Raw genomic sequence first — 21,480 nt, forward strand, 5'->3', positions numbered from 1 at the left:
AATTGTGTATACATGTAAGTAATACATAATTTATCACCTATCTACGTAGTTCAATTTTGCAAATTCGTTGTATTTATTGTAATATAAGGAAACGTGTGTGGATTTGGGGTATGTTCACTAAAAGTCGATTACGCAACGCGATATGAAAAAAAAGAAACAATAGCAAATTATTTAAAATATAAATTTTAATCAAATACAGAATGTTTATCGATAATTATCCAATTTGTAAATAAAAAAATCACAACTCTTCTTCGTCTTCATCTTCAAGGGAAAGAAGGGGTTGTGAAGTGAAATCTTGTTTTGCTCTTTTTCTTCTAGAATAAAATATCAATGCACAGATAACTAACACTATAACCAGGGCTGGTATAGCGACTATTGCTACTATTTTGAGAGCTCTCTCTGAAAGGAAATAAAAAATTATATTAAATCTTATGAATTTATTCACATAACTTAATTCAATAAGCTATTTAAAGCATGATGAAGTCAATATGCACAGTATCAGAAAATAAAAGATAAACGAAAGCAATAAATTAAAGATATTAAAGAGCAAAGGATACTTAAAGACTTCAAATAAGTAAAATGGTTAAATAAAAAGCACTGGCAGAACTAATGGAATTGTGAAGAAAAAGAATTCGAATGTTGATGAATATAGAGGCTATGAATTGTTTGCGTGCGACAGGGAGAAAATGATACCTTTAGCAGTGGTAATACTACAGGCTTCTGTCCATTCAGCTCCTGTCATCAAAACATCTGCATTAAGGCTGAGAAATCTGTCAAATGGACATTTAAACTTACATCCTGAAAAACAAAATTATCAGTTTTCTTCCAAAGTTGCATTGCTGTTCATGGTTTTCTGTCATCAATAGTCACACACATGAGTTGATCTTTTACCTCTGTCCAGAAGTACATGTAATTTAATTTAAATGTGAACAATTAAGCTATGTAGAGATTTAGCAAATATTTTCTTAAATTCACAAATTGACAGGATTTTGAACTAAGTACAAACTTATTCTACATGTTGCAATTTAGGATTACAGATATTTATTGGCTTTAATTAACGAGTAAGACAATTTCAAAAGGCCTCGACAAGGTCATATATACCATGTAATATATTAACTGCATTCTATAACAATTATGCAAGAGACTAAAATGTACAAAAATAGAACACGAAAACATTTTATTGACTATTAATTATGAAAATGGTTTAACTTAAGGGGGAAGAACTGAATAAACATGGTTGTGGTTGTATAAAGAAAAGATGCATCATCGGGAAACTAAACGTTAACCAAATTTTTTAACCGCTGAATTGAAAACTCGAGGTCTTAAAGAGGGGTTTGTTTTAGGTGTGTCCTAATCTGATAAAACATCCTCCAGATTTAAGCTATACTTAATGGGAATGCTCTTCCATCTAGCCCTCACCCTCTTCCCCCCCCCCTCTCCCTCGTCCAGTCGATGTTTTACCTGGAATGGAGAGTTCATATGGTTCTGGGTGTGTATTCATGGACCCAGGGTCACGTGAGAGATTCCTGTAGAGCACCTGCACCCAGTGACCTCCCGTGACCGGGTCCTGGTGTAGCTCCACTATCACACATGCTGCATAGGGTGGCGAGACGTTATTGAAGACATTCATGGCTGCCAATAGAGGCGCCACTGTACTATCATGCTGCAAGAGAGACTTAAATTGTGAATAAATGGCATCAAGTGATTTAAGGCTAACGTTCACTAAATTGAATTTTATGCTTTTGTTTTATCTTTAAATACTGAACATAGAAACAATTCTCAAAATACTGGGCAAATAATCTTATAAGTAGACAATAATTTTTTGACAAACAACACTGAATATATCATGGGTTGTGCATCATGCAATACATTACATGCTACACCTGAGTTTCAAGTTAAAAAAAAGGAAAGCAAAATTAACAATACAAATGCATTGATTTTTGTGCAGATTAAGTGTCGATACCTACACCTGAATACATAAACATCTTGGGAACGGAAGTATTGGACGGCCCAGCTGAGATTTTCTTTTGCATATTGCCTACGAACTCGGAGAGTATTTTCCCACCTAACCAAAAACAATGTCAAAACCTTGGTGAAAACACAAACCAATTTTCAGAACATTTTTAGATACCGGGTACATGTTCAACCTTCATAGAAAAAGAGCCAAAAGCTTTTTCGGTGCTTTTCTAATAGTTGGTACATATGTATAATATTTACACACCAGTGCATGCACAATCAGAGATACTACAATAATGTACGTACTTACATTAAGTTAATCAAATGCATAGTAAATCGTTTTCATAATAATTAATAATTATCGCATTTCCTTAGTGAATTGCAACTGAAAAAATCGTGATCTCAACACAAAACAAAAGGCATTTTTAATTCCACAAAATCTAAAGCATAAAAATAGATAAATAATAAAATAAAATAAAAAAGACACTTATAATTTACATAAGAAGCTGTATTTGACACCACGCACTCTAGACATAACTGGAAACTACCCTACACATTTAGCAAGCACTTTGGGACTCAGAGAAGAAAAGTGATACCTCCTCCCCAAAGCTTCCTTAACTCATCTGTCCCCCTCTGCCATCTCCAGTAATAATGGGTAAGTTCTCGAATCATGGTCCACATTGTCTTGTTTGTATCCGGCCAAACTGAGTGAAGCCAAGATGGAGCGGTTTTGTTGTGGCACCACTGAAAGAATATCACGGTTATATACGAAGTGAGAGGCAGAAATTAAAAAAAAGTATTGGACGTTGACTTACATCTGAAGCAGCCCTGGGCTCCGTAACTCGAAAGCATCGCGAATTGCGACCGAGCGCCAGCGTCTCTATTCCATAACTCGGCACCCCATGTAACAGCCACGAAATGAAAGGTGATATCGCTATCGCAATTCGCGATGCTTTCGAGTTACGGAGCCCTGATGGAGTCGTTTTGCTGGGACTCAAATGAAGGCATAAATTGAATTGTTGCACAGTCAGAGGAAGAAATGTGTGTGTGTGTAGGGGGTTGTTCTTCGAGGACGGGGGAGACACGATTTAACGTATAATACTAACTTATAGCACTCACGTATGAGAAAAATCGCTAATATGCCAACAGACGCAAGGGGTTCACTACATTAAGTCGTAGACGTTTCGAGTACGCAGGCAAACCTTGTGTGCGTTTGCATACGCAGAAGGAGATAGGAAAATGGGCAATGAGAGAACAGTTTCATTAGCTCTGTATGTATAAATTCAAATTACTGTTTTTCTTTTTATCAAGAGCTTGTAAAATATGTGGGTATTACCTCTTAGGGGCAATTGACCTGGATTTTCATTCCAGGTGAAATGACCCTAGTCATTTACTCCCTGATGATGGTGACTGACAGTCACAGAAATATTGGAGGTAATACCCACATATTTTACAAGCTCTTGATAAAAAGAAAAACAGTAATTTGAAAATGGGCAAGTTCAATTTTATAGCAACTCAAATGCAAAGCAAGTGAAAATAATACAGTCCAAATACATATTCAATACGTTATTTGTAGCATACCATCTAAATGAAAACTGTGGAACAATTTCATCATCCACTTATGTTATGACAACTGAATGAACATCCCATGCTTAATAAGTATCAAAATGGGTTATTATGAAAAAGGGCCAGAATATGGACCTATATTATGACAGAGTTAAGCCGACTGACAAGACTGATCTGGACTTAACGGACGATAACTTCCAGTATTTAACGTCACATTTAAGAATATGTACCTCACAAAACAATGGGTCTTCCATGTTCCAGACATTTTCTAGCTTAGCATCTGTGTATCCAGCTAAACTTGAAACCTTCCACACAAATCCCTAGAATGAAAAAAAAAATGGGAGTTTGTTGGATGAAACACTAAATAATAATTAGAATTCACCCATAATTAATAGCAGATGGAATCATTCAAGATCAATTGAAAAAGCCCTCATTGTAAGAGGTATATATGGTTCTTTAGCAACTTGCATGTAAATGACCTTCGTCTTTAAAAAAACTGACAGACACAAATGCTCATAAAAGTGACCCTGGTTTTAATGCAAGGTACCAGTAAACATGTATAAACAGACACAACAATTAAGTCCACCAAAATATTCAATTAAAAAAAAGTTAAATAAATTACCTTTGACTGTATGGCATCCAATTTTTACAACTGGACCACCTTACTTATACACATTTATGTTTGTCAACAGTATGTTCCTTTAAGACTTTGCATTAATCATTATACCTGGTATAATTTTTCCTTCTCTTGCACCAATTCTGATTGCATCAGCTCATTGAAGAGAAGTTCGTATCGAGGACATCCCTCAACAGTAGAGTTGGGGAATGTTTGGAGCAGCTTGAAAAAGAAAAGCGTACGAGTACATATAATGTACCTATATATTAATGTCCATAATATTCTAAAGGATCCTACACAATTTTGAGCCAATTTTCTATAAGACGTCCCACACAGTAAATTTCCGTTAGGGATCTATATCTGACCTACATATACAACTTCGACGAGCATCATTACAGTAAGTCCCAGCAGGAAGAGTTACACTTGTGTGTGTTCATATGCGGACGGAGACCGTCATCTGGGTCTTCCACAAGACATGCACCTTTTTTTTTCTCTAAAGAGGATCAAAAAAGGAGGATGGATCAACAAAGATAATTTGGAAGAATGTCAGAAATATCTCTGGATCCACCCCTGTGTGTTAATTAGTGTGTGTGTGTGTGTGTGTGTGTGTGTGTGTGTGTGTGTGAGAGAGAGAGAGAGAGAGAGAGAATGAATGTCAGAAATATCTCTGGACCCACCTCTGTGTGTTAGTGTGTGTGTGTGTGTGTGTGTGTGTGTGTGTGTGAGAGAGAGAGAGAGAGAAGGGCGTCACTCACTGGTATATGTACAGGTATAGGTTGCCATGGTAGCGTCTCGTGCCACTGTTGTTGTCCAGATGGCGGGAACAGGCAGGCCAGGTTGGTCTGGGCACTCATTACAGTCCTGTCAGTATCAGTGCTCCGGACACTGACCTGGCACAATGTGGTCAATATCAGATATATTATTAACATCACAGCTAACTCAGAATCATAATCATAATAACACGACGTGTACTTCAGTTAATGTTATGTCAACGTGGTAATTTTCGGAAATTTTAAAAGTTCAGTTAGTTGCGAACTCAAAACGTTCAACAGAACAAATGAAATATGTAAACAGTGCATATATACAAAATAAATAAATAAATAAATAAATAAATAAATACAAAGTTCCTGGAGATACATCTACAACCGTCATCAAAATGAAGAAAAAACAGCTAGATTTTAACAGAATTTTAGCGTTCAATGATATGTATGTGTATTAATTAAGTCAAAAAAAGTTTTGTTTGTCAGAGGCTAGGTTCAGAATGAGAGCAAAAGCAACAACAACTAATAACAATAATACATCAAAACCTAATGATTTTTACTATCTTGCTGACAACAGTCTCTTCCCAAGCATGCGTGATAAATGTAACCAACGTTAAAGAAGACAACACTGGCTCGGTATAACTCACCTCTCTCCTTATGTAGGACTTGTCAAGGAACCCATCGTATCTGCGTCTGATGAACTGTCCTAGCTCACACTGTTGTCGCATGCCGAGCTGAAACAAAAACATATGCTGTGACTAAGACTGGGTTCCCACAGATTTAGATCGATCCATCTGGATCGACCTAACTCCCTGGGGTTTCACGCTAAATTGATGTCAGCTTCCGGGAGCCGGGCGCGCACTAAAGTTAATTACCCCCTTATACCTTTGAGTAAGCGGGACAGACACTTAAGCCTAGTGAGACTCCCCAGGGGGATAGATCGATCTAAATATCAGTGGGAATGGTCTCTCAAACATCGTGACAATTGCAGTTTGTGTTGTATGTCACACCAATGAAATACAGCGCCTTGCAACAAATAATGGCATATTAATGTAGAGAAAAGTACTTGCACATAATTATGAGGAATATAGAGTAGTGTTTGAGTAGCACCCGCATCAATACCTTAAATCCAGATGACGTTATATTATGACGTAAATGGTGACATTAACTTCTAACTATATTTGGGTAGAATTAAAATTATATTATCGATAATTCCCGAAACAATGTTTTTAATTAAAAAAGACACATGCTAATTAATGATATGTCATTTATTTTTAAATGATTTATTTATTTATTTATTTTGTGTGTGTGTGTGCCATTTCTCCGACATGATCTTGAGGTCATGTTTACGAGGGGAAAATTCGGTCTGTCGGTTGAAATATGATGGTACGGAGCCTATTCAGTCTCAGTGCAGTTGCCGCTCGCCTTCCGCGCGGCGCCCTTGAAGATCGATCCGTTGTCGGTGCAGCCCACTACGTTTTTTATCAACCATGTGGCCAGAGTAAGGAAACACACAACTTAAAGTTCGTGCAAGTGCATTACACTAAATTTAAACATCTTTACTTTTTTGGGCCACCTAAAACCACCAAAGGTGAAAGGAAAAGGTGTAGAGCCGCATTTTGCAACCGACCGCATTTTGCAACCGGTTGCAAAATACGTTCAGTTGCAAAATGCGGTCCTACTAAGTAGAGCTGCATTTTGCAACTGAACGCATTTTGCAACTGCAACGCATTTTGCAACCAAAGAAAATCGTGAAAACGCATTTTGCAACTGCAACGCATTTTGCAACCAGGATATTTTCTAAGTCCCTGAAACAGCTTGAAGTACGAGACAGGTAGAATTGGAATGGGGACGGGTTTGCTTCGACTATGTATGCTGAAACTGGCCAGGCTGCCCCTGGGGTGGACGAAAATATAAAACTTATTGCACATTTTAATTTCCTAAACCATTAGAGTTAGGAACTCTAAACGTTAATAATCATTTTGTTAGGCATGTGCATGGGATTTCGGATTTTTTGTTTTTGTTTTTGTTTTAAATTGGGGGTGTTGCCGTCCCTAGGAGTGGTTGATTGTACTTTTTACTTCGTATTTTTCTCCTATCTACTTTATATCTTCAGAATTAGGAAATAAAAACGTTGGGGATTAATACACTACCGTAAGAAATGTGCATGGGCACTTCGGAGATTTATTGTGACATGGGTGTGGTTGTCCCTGGGGGTGGTTGATTCTAATTTTACAACGTATTTTCTGCTATCTGCCCATTGTATCGGCCATTTAAGTTAAAGCATGAAACGTAGCTACAGTATAATTTGGAATGTTGAATGGCATTTAATTTTTTTGACTTAGGGTGTGGTCCTGGGGGTGGTTGAATATAATTATACGTTGTAATTTCTGCTATCTACCTTTAGACCATATAAGTGAGGAACGGAAGGCTATGGGAATTGAAAACATGTCTTTAGGGATATGGATCCTTCTGGGGTATTGATGGGTGTGGCCGTCCCTGGGGGTGGTTGATTCTATTTTTTTTTGCACCGTTACTTCTACTATCTACCCTTAGAGTTAGGAACGTGAAATGTTGGGGATTGATAATGAATGTACATGGGTCTTTGAGGAATGTAGAGAACAGCAGCGGCGCACATAGCACTAAACGGACTTACAGTAGTAGGCATGAATATAGGTCAAGGAATCCAGTTAAAGCTGTCCTTTTGACCCATGCCAACCATAAGGCCCTACACACTCAGAAATCCTGGCGTTCAACTAGCCGTTGTGTCTTAATACAAAACAAATATGTTAATTAATCATAAATAGTAATTAGCATGTGTGTTGCTCTACAGAGGCTATGCCTGAAAGTATGGGGTCTTGCATGGGTTTTTAATTAACTTGACCTATATTCAAGCATACCGCTGAAGGTCTGTTATTAAGTGCCCTCTGCTGCGTTCTTTGCATTCCCCTTCCTTCTTAACTCGAAGACAGCTTTCAGATCCACACATCCTACTAGCTGGGTCGGTCCAACTCTGCAGGGGATCTCACTTAAGTGCAATCAGTGGAATCAGCTTAATTGTCTGACATACCACCAATCACCCCATCCCCTGAGGGACAGTCACACCCAAAGTCACACTAAAATTCCCCTGTACCCATGCACCAAAGACTGGTGCTCCTAACTCGAATGGTCGAGAAGGAGATGAAAGAAATTACGGCGAAAATATTACAGTCAAGTAACTATCCCCAGGGACGGCCACTCCCCAAGTCACCAAACATTCCGATGTGCCCAAGCACATCTCTAACGATCTCAACCACCCCCAGGGACAACTACACCCCAAGTCACAAAAAATCTGGAGTGCCTACGCACATTTCTTACGATGGTATTAATCCCCAACGCTTTTATTTCCTAAGTCTAAAGATATAAGGGTAGATAACAGAAAATACAATGCAAAATTACAATCAACCACCCCTAGGGACGGCCACACCCCTATGTGCATGCCTAACAATATCTTTTTTACTCCCTGACGTTTCAACCTCCTAACTCTAATGGTTTAGGAAATTACAATGTGAAATAATTTTTATATATTCGTCCACCCCAGGGGCAGCCTGGCCAGTTTCAGCATACATAGTCGAAGCAAACCCGTCCCCACTCCAATTCTACCCGTAGCCAACCTGTCTCGTACTTAAAGCTGTTTCAGGGACTTAGAAAAAAATCCTGGTTGCAAAATGCGTTGCTGTTGCAAAATGCGTTTTCACGATTTCCTTTGTTTGCAAAATGCAATGCAGTTGCAAAATGCGTTCAGTTGCAAAATGCGGCTCTACTTAGTAGGACCGCATTTTGCAACTGAACGCATTTTGCAACCGGTTGCAAAATGCGGTCGGTTGCAAAATGCGGCTCTACAAAGGGACCAGCATCACAATCATTGCAAGTCAACCGAACGATGCCCGTGCGGGAACAATGCGATGCCATCTACGATACAGCTACGGTTGAGGGCTAATGGTTTAATAATTTTGTCAAGAAATGTAAGCTTGACAAATCGTAGAAGCTTCGAAAGTCGTGAATCCGTACGATTTCACAAGATCACCGTCTGCCTCTGCACTGACGCTGCACGAAAAGGGATTTACCGTCAAAATACGAGGACTGTGCGGACATTGCATGGCACATGTTATCTAGGTTTAGATTTTAGTAGGCTAATAAATGTAGCTTAAAAACTCTCTTCAGATTCTTTGTGAAACATGCCCCTGGAGGAAATCAGCAGCTTACCCGTGTTAACTGTCCGAGACCCTCCGGCCAGGCGTCATCTTGCCATTGGCTGCTAGGGTAGGGGATGAACGGGGTCCGGTCACCATGTCTGAAATGCTACATCATTTGGATTAATTTAATTATAAATTATTATAATAATCCTTAAATCACAAAAACAGTTACATATTTTACGTGCTTGTCATATTTGACTAGATATATGTACGAATGCCCTATATATAAATAACACTGCATGCATGCAATATACAGTATGCTGGTACATTGAGTAGAACAGTTTAACCAGCCAGCAGGCCTGCTAATGTTTACGGGTTCTTAAATTTAAGATTTTGTATTTTAATTCGTACTTTTGTGTTTGTAAGCAAATGCCCGGTACATAAAAAATTGAATCATAGACTGTATAGTACGGAGTAGACCCCCCACCCCTCCCCAGTAGGAGATCCATGTACTTACCAGGTTCACCTGCACCAGTGTCTGTGGTGCCTCTTCACATGTTCTACTCATACAGCTCATCAACAGAACAGCCGTGAATACTAGATCTTCCGTCCTCCCCATGCTTAAATAAAGAAAGTATTCATATGATATGGCTCAAACATAGTCATCAAAAATCAAGCATTTTAGTATAAAAGCATGAATATGTGTGTGTGTGTGTGTGTGTGTGTGTGTGTGTGTGCAAGCGCGACTTCGTACATGTATACCTGCGACATTGCTATTCGGATGAAAACAACATATGGAGATTCAACCTTGTCCTCTAATGAGGCAGGAGAAAATCTAGGTCTCAGGTTTATAAGGCCGGGTAATGCCAATTAAATTTGCCTGAGTTAACGGCATTGGATGCTTACGGTAGGCCTACACTTACTGCAGGTAAGGCCTCCTAGCACTTATTTTTTTCAACTCTCGCCGCTATGAATATCCACATCCCGGGGTAACTGTGCAGGGGCGGATTTAGGCCGTCTTGTAGGTCTTCCGGAAGACGGTCAGATTTTCAAGTTTAAATTGATGGCTATCTATTTTTTTCTGGAAAATGGAGGATGGATCCAAAAATGGAGGATGGATCAATAAAGATAATTCGGAAGCCTGTAAGAAAATAACGTGTCGTCTGCCCCATTCTGAACCATATGTCATTCGCAAATAAAGTTATTTGGCATCGGTTCACGTAACACTATATGTAGGCCTCTACATTGTGATATATTTTACTCTTTTTTATTCCTGCTTAATATGCAGTATTGCTAGCACTTACGCGGGTCATTGGAAAACACCACACGTAAGCCTACCTGTGTAGTCGCGAGCAGGCCACGACCATTTCTAACAGTGTCTGGGCGTTACTGCCTTACCTGCGTAGCAAGTAAAGCCGCAAACCGAGGCAGCAGTCAAATGTCCAGTAAATGTATGTAGTCGGAATAGTTTTTATAACTGTCGACCTAGTGTCTAGAGAGAATCACAGCGGCGAGAGAGAGAGAGAGAGAGAGAGAGAGAGAGAGATTACCCCATTCTCCCCCCATGCTTACCCATGCCTAAACGTCTGATATCTTGCAACATAAAGCGAAACCAAACCTAGTTGATCTCCTGTATTTGGAGACAGGAATTATCTGTACGCTGACGCCGACAAAATCACAACAACCACAATAACACAATAATGAAACTCTCAACAAACAAGACTCCGCGTACTCGAAAACTTCATTACTCTCTCTCTCGCTGTCCTTCCTACATCATGTTCAATCCCTGTTTAGGGAAACTGTAAGCGTTTGCCAAAAACTCCTTATTCACTGCCTCACATATATTCTTTTGGATAATAAATAAATCTTCAGTGTTCAGTGAATCAATAAATTAACATTTACACACGTCTTCTAACGGGTAACGTCATAAGTGCGTTTTTTGGGTAAAAATGGAAAAAATCTGTTTCTCAAATTTCTCCTTCACCTGAGCACCCTGTTTAACTTGAATTTAATGACATCGTTTATTAATCCAAAATCCTATCAGCGATATATCTTGAAAGCCTTAGCTCAGAATTTTATTGTTGAGAAAGCAAAATAATGCCTTTGTTTAAAGGGGCTCATAACTCCATAACAAATACATTTAAATCAATATGACGGTACTGGATTGTAGCCTATACACTTCAGGTCAACTATGCCAATTTTTACGTGCAAGGATGAAATTACACCCTATACCCATTGCTATCTCACCTTTAAATAGAAAGGTGTTAAATTGACGATAAAATGTTTGAGTTGCCTATGGCTATGCTTATATACATAGCAATGAGAAATTTACACGCAGATATTTTATATTTTCGAGGGTATTTCTATTGTTTTAAATAAGCACAAAGGTAGATGCATTATTGAATAAATAGATGGAGATAAAAAACCTCATTTTCGGTATTGGTGACCTTTTGTATAATCATAGCAGTTTTTAAAATGTTTAAGTTCAATGGATTATTGTGGGGTATAAGAAAACGAATGTTTTGCAACTTGTCTCGCACGAAGAAATGATTTGCAGCTTTAAGTTATCTAACGGCAACATTGAATTTGCAGCGAACCATTGTGATGAGATACGGGTAGGCCTATTTGTGACTCATTACATTTATGCACTGTTCGAAATTAACATAAAATGAATGATCGTTGGTTTTGTGCACCATTTTCATACAAAAAGATTCATGAAATTATGTCCTTCAGCGTATTATTTTCAACGGCAGCTGGATATGATCCCCATTACATGTACAGGTGCTCTTTTGCCCAACTCCCACTATATATAAGTGTCCCATTACATGTGCTCTCTTGCTCAACTCCCACTATATTTAAGTGCCCCATTACAAGTGCTCTCTTGCTCAACTCCCAATATATTTAGGTGCCCCATTACAGGTGCTCTCTTGCTAAACTCCCACTATATATAAGTGTCCCATTACATGTGCTCTCTTGCTAAACCCCCATTATATATATTTGCCCCATTACAAGTGCTCTCTTGCTCAATTCCAACTATCTATAAGTGTCCCAGTCTAAACATAAGTTGTGCTCAGCGTTGCTTTGAATACGCTTCAATTTGCAGTGGTGATGACAGGCAGAAGTAAAATAAACATAATAATTTTGCCGAAAATTGTCCACGCAGCCCATGGGGAGAAATGAATAATTTCTAGGTGCACCGCCATCATAACCCGGTCTTCTTCGTTGCCACGGCAATGATGCAGCCGCTGTAGTCGGACTCGCGCTCCAGCACATTGTCTGGGCGCCTGATCCTGTGCCACGACTCCACCTCCAGTCCGGCCTCCGTCAGCGCTTCTCTGAATCTATTCTCTTGCAGCGACAGCACAGACCAGTTCACATCTCCGACCCGGTAAAATGATTCCTCCACACTGGCAACCTGAATGAAGTGCCCTCCCTCTTTCAGCATCGATACCACGTTTTTCAGAGCTTGTAGATAGTCTTTTTCATTCGTGCACGCAACTTCCAAGCAAAAGCTGCTGGTTATGGCATCGAAAGGGACCGTGGTGACGTAGTTAAGGGGGTGATTGTTTCGAACGTCACAGTGGTAAATAGCTTTTACTTTGCCTCGCATTTCATCTTGCAGCACCTCCCAGTGGGCGCCTTTCCCTCCTAACTGTGCCACGTACCGAAAGAATGGCTTCCAACTCCAGTTGCCGATTTTTTCCTTCTTCCACCATTTTTCAAGAACCTCGCGGTTGTGTGCGGAGAAATCAGACAGGTATATTTCCTCAAAGTATTTCGAGATACTGATCAGGTTGAAAATCGAAGGTCCAGTGCCCACGTCAAGAAGTCTCTGACCTTTGATCTTCCCCACACTATAGAGGGAGTGGTAGTAGTCCAAGGCCCCGGTAATCTCTGAGGCTGTGGGTCCACCTGTCACAAAGTCGCTATAAAGGGTATTCAGGTATGCATTAGGCTCGAACAGACCGTCGTAATCCTCTCCGGAGTATAATTTCTTCTTAGACCCGCCATTGTCTGTTGTCTCTTCTTCTATTAATGTCCCCGTGTGTCCTGCCATCAGGAATGATGTCTTAAATCTAAGCACACAAGTGTCTTGTAGTGTTTGGTATAACAAAAAAAAGCTTTAATCTGAGACAGTTGAGCGTTGTCTCTATATCATCAAAAATTCATTTGGATGCTGGATTGTATTAACCAATCCTTTAAAGAGAAAATGCAACACACAAATGCTATATTTTTTGTTCAAATTTCAAGATGAATTTGGATAAGTCTAGTGCACCTATTCCTGCCCTCTACCAGGACTGCCGATTAATTTTCTGCACTTTATTTACAGCTGAGGTTTGTGTCATGAATAAGAGAAATATCTGAGAACATCTCGTGAAAAATCAACCTTTGACCCTGGTAGAGGGTACCTTTATCCCAATGTGGCAGAGGGTACCTTTATCCCAATGTGGCAGAGGGTACATTTACTCCATTGTGACAGAGGGCACATTTGCCCCAATGTGGCAGAGGGTACCTTTACTTACCTCACAGTCTGGGGGGGGGGGGGGGGGGGGGGGGGAGGGATCTCTCTTCTGAACATCACCATGTTATGGGATAAATACGCAGAGGTAGCATTACAAATACCTGTCCAATTGAATGGCTTCTATTTCGTAAGCCCGGTGTAATGGGAGGTTAGAGGACCGATTTAAGCGTCAAAACGGGAATTTGGATTTACGGTTTGATTGTGCGTATGCCATGCACGGAATTAACAAACGAGCGACGGGATGATGTAGCCTGCGGCATTTGCGGTAAGCGTGCCAAGTTTTAGGCCGCTTCGATGCCCGGCAATATTTTATTTCGATTATTATATTTAAATTTGTGGAATCTTGTTTCACAAGATTACTCTATTTTATTGTCTCTATGGAGGTATATGGGGACTTTACGACATTCGGCTTGAAGGCTTTAACCACTTGTTATAGTTTATTTGTGCATTGTTTTGGATTAATGTGGCAGTCTAAGGTTGTTCTAGGTGGTTTTCAAGTTTATGCACCCGTTTTTAAAATCATTTAGTGATATTACGACAATCGTTTACTATCCAATCAAGGTGACACCCGAGCGTGCTTTAGAGTAATCGGTGCACGTCTGTTGGGCAACCCCTTATTCATAACTATGTTTATTTGTCACGTTAGTTCATATCTTATTTCTTATTTTGCACATGGTAATGCGGTGAACTACACAACACCATGTCCCTACTAAAATACAGGATACAAAATAGTGATCCCAGTAGAATGTAGTACGCCGAATAATGCTTGTGTGCGTTCAAGGTTAATGTTGCGAGAGGGTGGCAGCGCATTATTAGACATGAATACCAATTAAGGGAAAGAACTTGCGTTTCACCGAAAAACACACCTAAAACAAAATATAGCACTGTCACATAACATGGTAATGTAGACAGCTAACGCTACACTCGATGTGTTATGTGAACTTAATTCTGCTTGTTTGCAAGACAGTTCCTCCCGACTTACTTCTATCTACAAACAAAGAAGGATCTCGAGGTCGTGCTGAACCCATCACTTTCAAGCATTTATTTAATATTCTTCGCATTTGATCAGTAATCCTTTGATTACAAACATATGTTAAAATTAAACCTATGGCTTGTTATTTTATGAAGTATTATGACTATATGACAGTACTTGTACCTGTACGCCCGGGCCAGTTGTGCCTCTGCTTTCAGTCACCACGTGTAATAGACTTTACATGTAACAACCTGGTAACATATCTTCTAGTAACCGTGTAGAAGACTTTAAATATAACAACTTGATAATACATCTTGAGGTAAACGCTTGATTCATGTGGAAAGGGGGTGGGACCACAAACATATAAAATAGAAGAACCCATTTTTTAATTGTCACCATAGAACATATACAGCTACATGTACAAAGGGACCAACTTTTTTTTAAATCTGACTTGATAATAGCAGGACGACTGACGGGGTCAAGCAAGCAGCAAGCGTTTGTTTTGATAAATATGCATGCTTTTTAGATTAATCACTGCCCGCCTATTTATAGCCGGAATTCCATTAAGTATATTCAAATGTATTTCCACATGCTTCACAACGAGGAATGATAACCGTGACTGCAATATGGAACAGCGTCTATAACCAGCACGTATTATAATGTAATGTTTTTTAAATAGGATAAATCACCTTTCTGTGTCTACATAATTACCGATGGTTTATTTGACTGGGGTCAGGCGAACAGGATGCAAATTTTAAGTATTGGGTTAACCATTTAGTAAAAGAACTAGTCACGGAGAGATGTTGATGGGGAAACCCCTTGCCCTCTCCCCCTCCCAGCGTGGGGTAGGTGGGTAAGACCCCTTATCCCCCCTCCCCCGGCACCTGCACCCATGATAATAGGTAGGCATCCATTACCTCACTCCACGTGCGGTTGTATGTGACAGAGTGGAGAAGTGATGTGCCCTGATTTTCCAATTTGTTCTGCCGGGGTTGAAATATTTATCTCTGATAATTGTGTTTAATTATTAATGGCGGTTTCCACGGCAATACCCGGATCCTTTTGTCAATTCGTTCATATAAAGAACTTTATATGAAGAATATGGGCTTCTATGCAACCCTCATGCACTACCTTAATTCAGGGCAAATAGTACAAATCATTTTCTAATGGTACTAATATTGTTATGGCATTTAAATACTATTGCAACATTTTCAATAACGCCGAAATTATGACTGTCGAGGTAGCAGCGCCCCATTGGCAATGTTTCAATGATTTTGTTGGCTTTGCCTGATAGACGGTTTGTGTGGCTATATTGATGTATTCAAAATGTTTTTCGCAAAAATGTTATGCTGCGGGGGAAAAAACTTAACTCACCTCCTGTGGGGAGTGTGGGTGCGGGGGTCCCACACGTGCGTGTGCTCGTGCTTGCAAACTGTGTCAGTATGTAACATGGCACATAAAGACTAATTTTAGTTTATGATGTGGAAGACCGCTTTGATTTAATTTCGAAACACACCCTTACCCCCCACTTCTCTGAAAATTGTTCTTTTAGAGCGTTTTGTAGCACAAATCAACCGGCAGACTACTGGTAGTTGGCACGAGTGAGGCGCTTGCAGCTTGAACCTTTTTTTTTCAATTTTAGTTTTGGGGATATTTTAGCATAATAACAGGACCATGGTTTATTATACAGGAGCAGCTATCTTGTGGCGGGCACACCATGTGCTCATGAAAATTCCCATTGCTGTACACATGTATTTCTTTTGCTATTTTCTCTCTATCATCCAAATATCATTTTCTCGTTATTTGTTATTAAATATTTTTCCTTACATAAAGAGGGATTTTCATTCTAGTGGCTTGGTTCCATATCGTTCGCAGATTAAGTTATTTGGCATCTGTTCACGTATCTGTTTGATAGGTTTTACTCTTTTTATTCCAGTTATGCAGTAATGTTAGCACTTACGCGGGTCATTGGAAAGCGCCACACACACCTGGGTAGTCGCAAGCAGGTCACGAGAGTTTCTAACAGTGTCTGGGCGTTATAGAGGCCTTACCTGCGTAGCAAGTAGGCAACGATTAAATTTAATGTCATGAGATGTGGTCGGGTTCGGAGTAGTTTCTCAAGACTGTCGACCGAGTGTCTGGAGAGAGTCACAGCGGTGTGTGTGTGTGTGTGTGTGAGAGAGAGAGAGAGAGATAACTCCATCCTTACCCCATGCTTACCCATGTCTGAACGTATGATATCTTGCAACGTAAAGCGAAACCGAACCTGGTTGTTCTTCTGCATTTGGAGACAGGATCGAATTGTCTACGCGCTGACGACGACAAAATCACAACAACCACAATATCACAATCAATATATCTCTTAAAATACAAGACTAAGCGTATACCAAATCTTCATTCCTCTCCCTCACAGTACTAACCTTCCTACAAATGGCACAACAAGGGCACTACATCATGTTCAATCCCTGTTTAAGGATACTGTAATTGGTTTGCCAAAAACTCCATATTTACTGCCTCACATTCATTCCTTTGGATAACAAATATATCTCCAGTGTTCAGTGAATAATAAATTTTAATTTTATACACGTCATTTAACGGATGACGTCAAAAGTGCGAAAAGTGGAAAAATTGCTTTGTTAAATTTCACATTTGAACGCCAATTTTATGACACCGATTAGTACTCTTAATTCCTGTCAGCTATTTAAAAAAAAGATAAATGAATAAAATAAACTTAGTTCAGATTTTTATGGGTGGTACAGCAAAGTAATGCTTTTGTTTAAAGAAAACCTGTAATTAATGGCTCATAAATCCATTAAAAAATTAAAAGCAAAATAACGGCACGGGACTGTGGCCTATACACTTCTTGTCAACTATGCAAATTTTCATGTGCAGGATGAAATTACACCCTACACCGATTGCTGTTTCACCTCAAAATGGGAAGGTGTTAAAGTGGCGATTAAATATTTGACCATGAGCTATGCTTATACATAGCAATGAGAAATATAAATGTCAATATTTTATATTTTCAAGGGTATTTTTATTTTTTATATCAGCACAGAGGTAGATGCTTTATTGAATTAAAAGATGAAGGAATAAACTTTTCTTTGTGGATGATAATAAGCCCTAACAGTACCCTGAACTTATATAGTTAAAAATCATCACCACCATAAAAGTTACTGATATGAATTATATGTAATGTGTGCATTTCACTGCACTAAAAAAGAAACAAACTTTTACCACAGTTGCAGCTTTTAAACTGCAAAATATACAATATATACATATAATATACATCAAAATATACGAACGGAAGGAGAAAACATGTAAACTTCTTTGTTCAACATCTGATGACACAAAGACCACCCCACCCCCTTTCAATTTTTTTAAATATTACACTTTTTCATCTTTTTCAGCTCTTACAGGCTGTATCTTCTCTTAAAAATTAACAAATACCTTGTTATTCCGACTTGGTGATCATAGCAGTTTAAAATATCTTAGCTCGTATCTAAACTTATTATAGGGTATAAGATAACGAATTTTTTGCAACTTGTTTCGCACGAAGAAATGGTTTGCAGCTTTCAGTTATTTAACGGCAACATTGAATTTTGCAGTGAACCATTGTGATAAGATACGGGTAGGCCTATTTGTGACTCATTACATTTATGCACTGTTCGTAATGAACATAAAATAATTGATCGTGGGTTTTGTGCACCATTTTCATACAAAAAGATTCATGAAATTATGTCCTTCAGCGTATTATTTTCAACGGCAACTGGATATGATCCCCATAACATGTACAGGTGTTCTCTTGCCCAACTCCCACTATATTTAAGTGCCCCGTTACAGGTGCTCTCTTGCTCAACTCCCACTATATTTAAGTGCCCAATTACAGGTGCTCTCTTGCTCAACTCCCACTATATCTAAGTGCCCCATTACAGGAGCTCTCTTGCTCAACTCCCAATATATTAAAGTGCCCCGGTCTAAACATAAAGTTGTGCTCAGCGTTGCTTTGAATACCCTTCAACTGGCAGTGGTGATGACAGGTTGCAGTAAAAAAAAAAAAAAAAAAAACATAATTTTTTGCCGAAAATTGTCCACGCAGCCCATGGGGAGAAATGAATGATTTCTAAGTGCACCGCCATCATAACCCGGTCTTCTTCGTCGCCACGGCAATGATGCAGCCGCTGTAGTCGGACTCACGCTCCAGCACATTGTTTGGGCGCCTGATCCTGTGCCACGACTCCACCTCCAGTCCGGCCTCCGTCATCGCTTCTCTGAATCTGGTCTCTTGCAGCGACAGCACAGACCAGTTCACATCTCCGACCCGGTAAAACGATTCCTCCACACTGGCCACCTGAATGAAGTGCCCTCCCTCTTTCAGCATCGATACCACGTTTTTCAGAGCTTGTTGATAGTCTTTTTCATTCGTGCACGCAACTTCCAAGCAGAAGCTGCTGGTTATGGCATCGAAAGGGGCCATGGTGACGTAGTTAAGGGGGTGATTATTTCGAACGTCACAGTGGTATATAGCTCTTACTTTTCCTCGCAGTTCATCTTGCAGCACCTCCCAGTTGGCGCCTTGCCCTCCAATCTGTGCCACGTACCGAAAGAATGGCTCCCAACTCCAGTCGCCGATTTTTTCCTTCTTCCACCATTTTTCAAGAACCTCGCGGTTGTGTGCGGAGAAATCAGACAGGTATATTTCCTCAAAGTATTTCGAGATACTTATAAGGTTGAAAATTGAAGGTCCAGTGCCCACGTCAAGAAGTCTCCGTCCTTTGATCTTTCCCTGGCTATAGATGTCGTGGTAGTAGTCCAAGGTCCCGGTTATCTCTGAGGCTGAAGGTCCACCTGTCACAAAGTCGCTATAAATGGTATTCAGGTATGCATTAGGCTGGAACAGGCCACCGTAGTCTTCTGCGGAGTATAATTTCTTCTTAGACCCGCTTTTGCCATTGCCTGTTGTCTCTTCTTCCAATAATGTCCCCGTGTGTCCTGCCATCAGGATTGATGTCTTAAATCTACGCACACAAGTGTCTTGTAGTGTTTAGTATAACAAAAAGCTTTAGTCTGAGACAGTTGAGCGTTGTCTCTTTATCATCAAACATTCATTTGGATGCTGGATTGTATTAACCAATCATTTAAAAAGAAAATGCAACACACAAATGCTCTATTTTTTGTTAAACTTTCAAGATCAATTTGGATAAGTCCAGAGCACCTATTCCTACCCTCTAGATCTACCAGGACTGCCGATTAATTTTCTGCACTTTTATTTACAGCTGAAATTTGTGTCATGAATAAGAGAAATATCTGAGAACATCTCGTGAAAAATTAACATTTGACCCTGGTAGAGGGTACCTTTACCCCCAATGTGGCAGAGGGTACATTTACTCCAATTGTGGCAGAGGTATCTTTACCCCATTGTAGCAGAGGGTACCCTTACTCCAGTGTGGCAGAGGGTACCTTTTTCCCAGTGTGGCAGAGGGTATTTTACCCCAATGTGGCAGAGGGTACATTTACCCCAATGTGGCAGAGGGTACATTTACCCCAATGTGGCAGAGGGTACATTTACCCCAATGTGGCAGAGGGTACATTTACCCCAATGTGGCAGAGGGTACATTTACCCCAATGTGGCAGAGGGTACTTAACTCCAATGTGGCAGAGGGTACATTTACTTCATTGTGACAGAGGGTACATTTACCCCAATGTGGCAGAGGGTACCTTTACCCCAATGTGGCAGAGGGTACATTTACTTCATTGTGACAGAGGGTACATTTACCCCAATGTGGCAGAGGGTACATTTACTTCATTGTGACAGAGGGTACATTTACCCCAATGTGGCAGAGGGTACCTTTACCCCAATGTGGCAGAGGGTACCTTTACCCCAATGTGGCAGAGGGTACTTTGACTCCAATGTGACAGAGGGCACATTTGCCCCAATGTGGCAGATGGTACCTTTACCCCAATGTGGCAGAGGGTACCTTTACCCCAATGTGGCAGAGGGTACCTTTACCCCAATGTGGCAGAGGGTACCTTTACCCCAATGTGGCAGAGGGTACATTTACTCCAATGTGACAGAGGGCACATTTGCCCCAATGTGGCAGATGGTACCTTTACCTACCTCACAGTCTGCAGGGGGGAGGGATCTCTCTTCTGAACATCACCATGTTATGGGATAAATACGCATATTAGGCACAAACTTAGCTTTAGAGTAATCGGTGCACATGTCTGTTGGGCAACCCCTTATTCATAACTATGTTTATTTGTCACGTTAGTTCATATCTTATTTCTTATTTTGCACATGGTATGGCGGTGAACTACACAACACCATGTCCCTACTAAAATACAGGATACAAAATAGTGATCCCAGTAGAATGTAATACGCCGAATAATGCTTGTGTGTTCAAGGTTAATGTGGCGAGAGGGTGGCAGCGCATTATTAGACATGAATATCAATTAAGGGAAAGAATTTGCGTTTCACCGAAAAACACACCTAAAACCAAATATAGCACTGTCACATAACATGGTAATGTAGACAGCTAACGCTACACTCGATGTGTTATGTGAACTTACTTCTGCTTGTTTGCAAGACAGTTCCTTTTGACTAACTTCTATCCACAAACTAAGAAGGATCTCGAGGTCGTGCTGAACCCATCACTTTCAAGCATTTATTTAATATTCTTCGCATTTGATCAGTAATCCTTTGATTACAAACATATGTTAAAATTAAATCTATGGGTTGTTATTTTATGAAGTATTATTACTATATTACAGTACCTGTACCTGTACACCCGGACCAGTTGTGCCTCTGCTTTCAGTCACCACGTGTAATAGACTTTACATGTAACAACCTGGTAACATATCTTCTAGTATCAGTGTAGAAGGCTTTACATATAACAACTTGATAATATATC

General features: G+C 39.9%; 2 protein-coding genes across 4 annotated transcripts; both read right to left on the reverse strand.

Annotated features, from left to right (window-relative positions):
- Positions 1–167: 167 nt before the first annotated feature.
- On the reverse strand, positions 168–16,835 carry LOC106182056 (prostatic acid phosphatase). 3 transcript variants are annotated; one of them, XM_087014161.1, is made up of 12 exons: positions 16,779–16,835; positions 9,592–9,694; positions 9,145–9,240; positions 5,547–5,633; positions 4,894–5,028; positions 4,250–4,360; positions 3,753–3,842; positions 2,553–2,700; positions 1,968–2,065; positions 1,462–1,663; positions 694–798; positions 168–399 (listed from the first exon to the last, which is right to left on the reverse strand). In XM_087014161.1, exons 1-12 carry the CDS (start codon positions 16,781–16,783, stop codon positions 239–241), a joined length of 1,341 nt encoding a protein of 446 aa, XP_086870287.1. In that variant the 5' UTR covers positions 16,784–16,835; the 3' UTR covers positions 168–238. The 3 variants fall into 3 exon arrangements, with proteins under 3 accessions (XP_086870287.1, XP_023932986.2, XP_023932985.2); XM_024077218.2 differs by lacking the exon at positions 16,779–16,835 and adding an exon at positions 14,753–14,789; XM_024077217.2 differs by lacking the exon at positions 16,779–16,835 and adding an exon at positions 10,647–10,747.
- A 1,872-nt stretch (positions 16,836–18,707) lies between these two features.
- On the reverse strand, positions 18,708–19,568 carry LOC106170527 (indolethylamine N-methyltransferase-like). Its single transcript, XM_013550408.2, has one exon. It carries the CDS (start codon positions 19,566–19,568, stop codon positions 18,708–18,710), a length of 861 nt encoding a protein of 286 aa, XP_013405862.2.
- Positions 19,569–21,480: the final 1,912 nt, after the last annotated feature.

Source organism: Lingula anatina, chromosome 5 (assembly GCF_051362555.1).
Source record: "Lingula anatina isolate TDL-2025a chromosome 5, LinAna3.0, whole genome shotgun sequence".
Classification (NCBI taxonomy): domain Eukaryota; kingdom Metazoa; phylum Brachiopoda; class Lingulata; order Lingulida; family Lingulidae; genus Lingula; species Lingula anatina.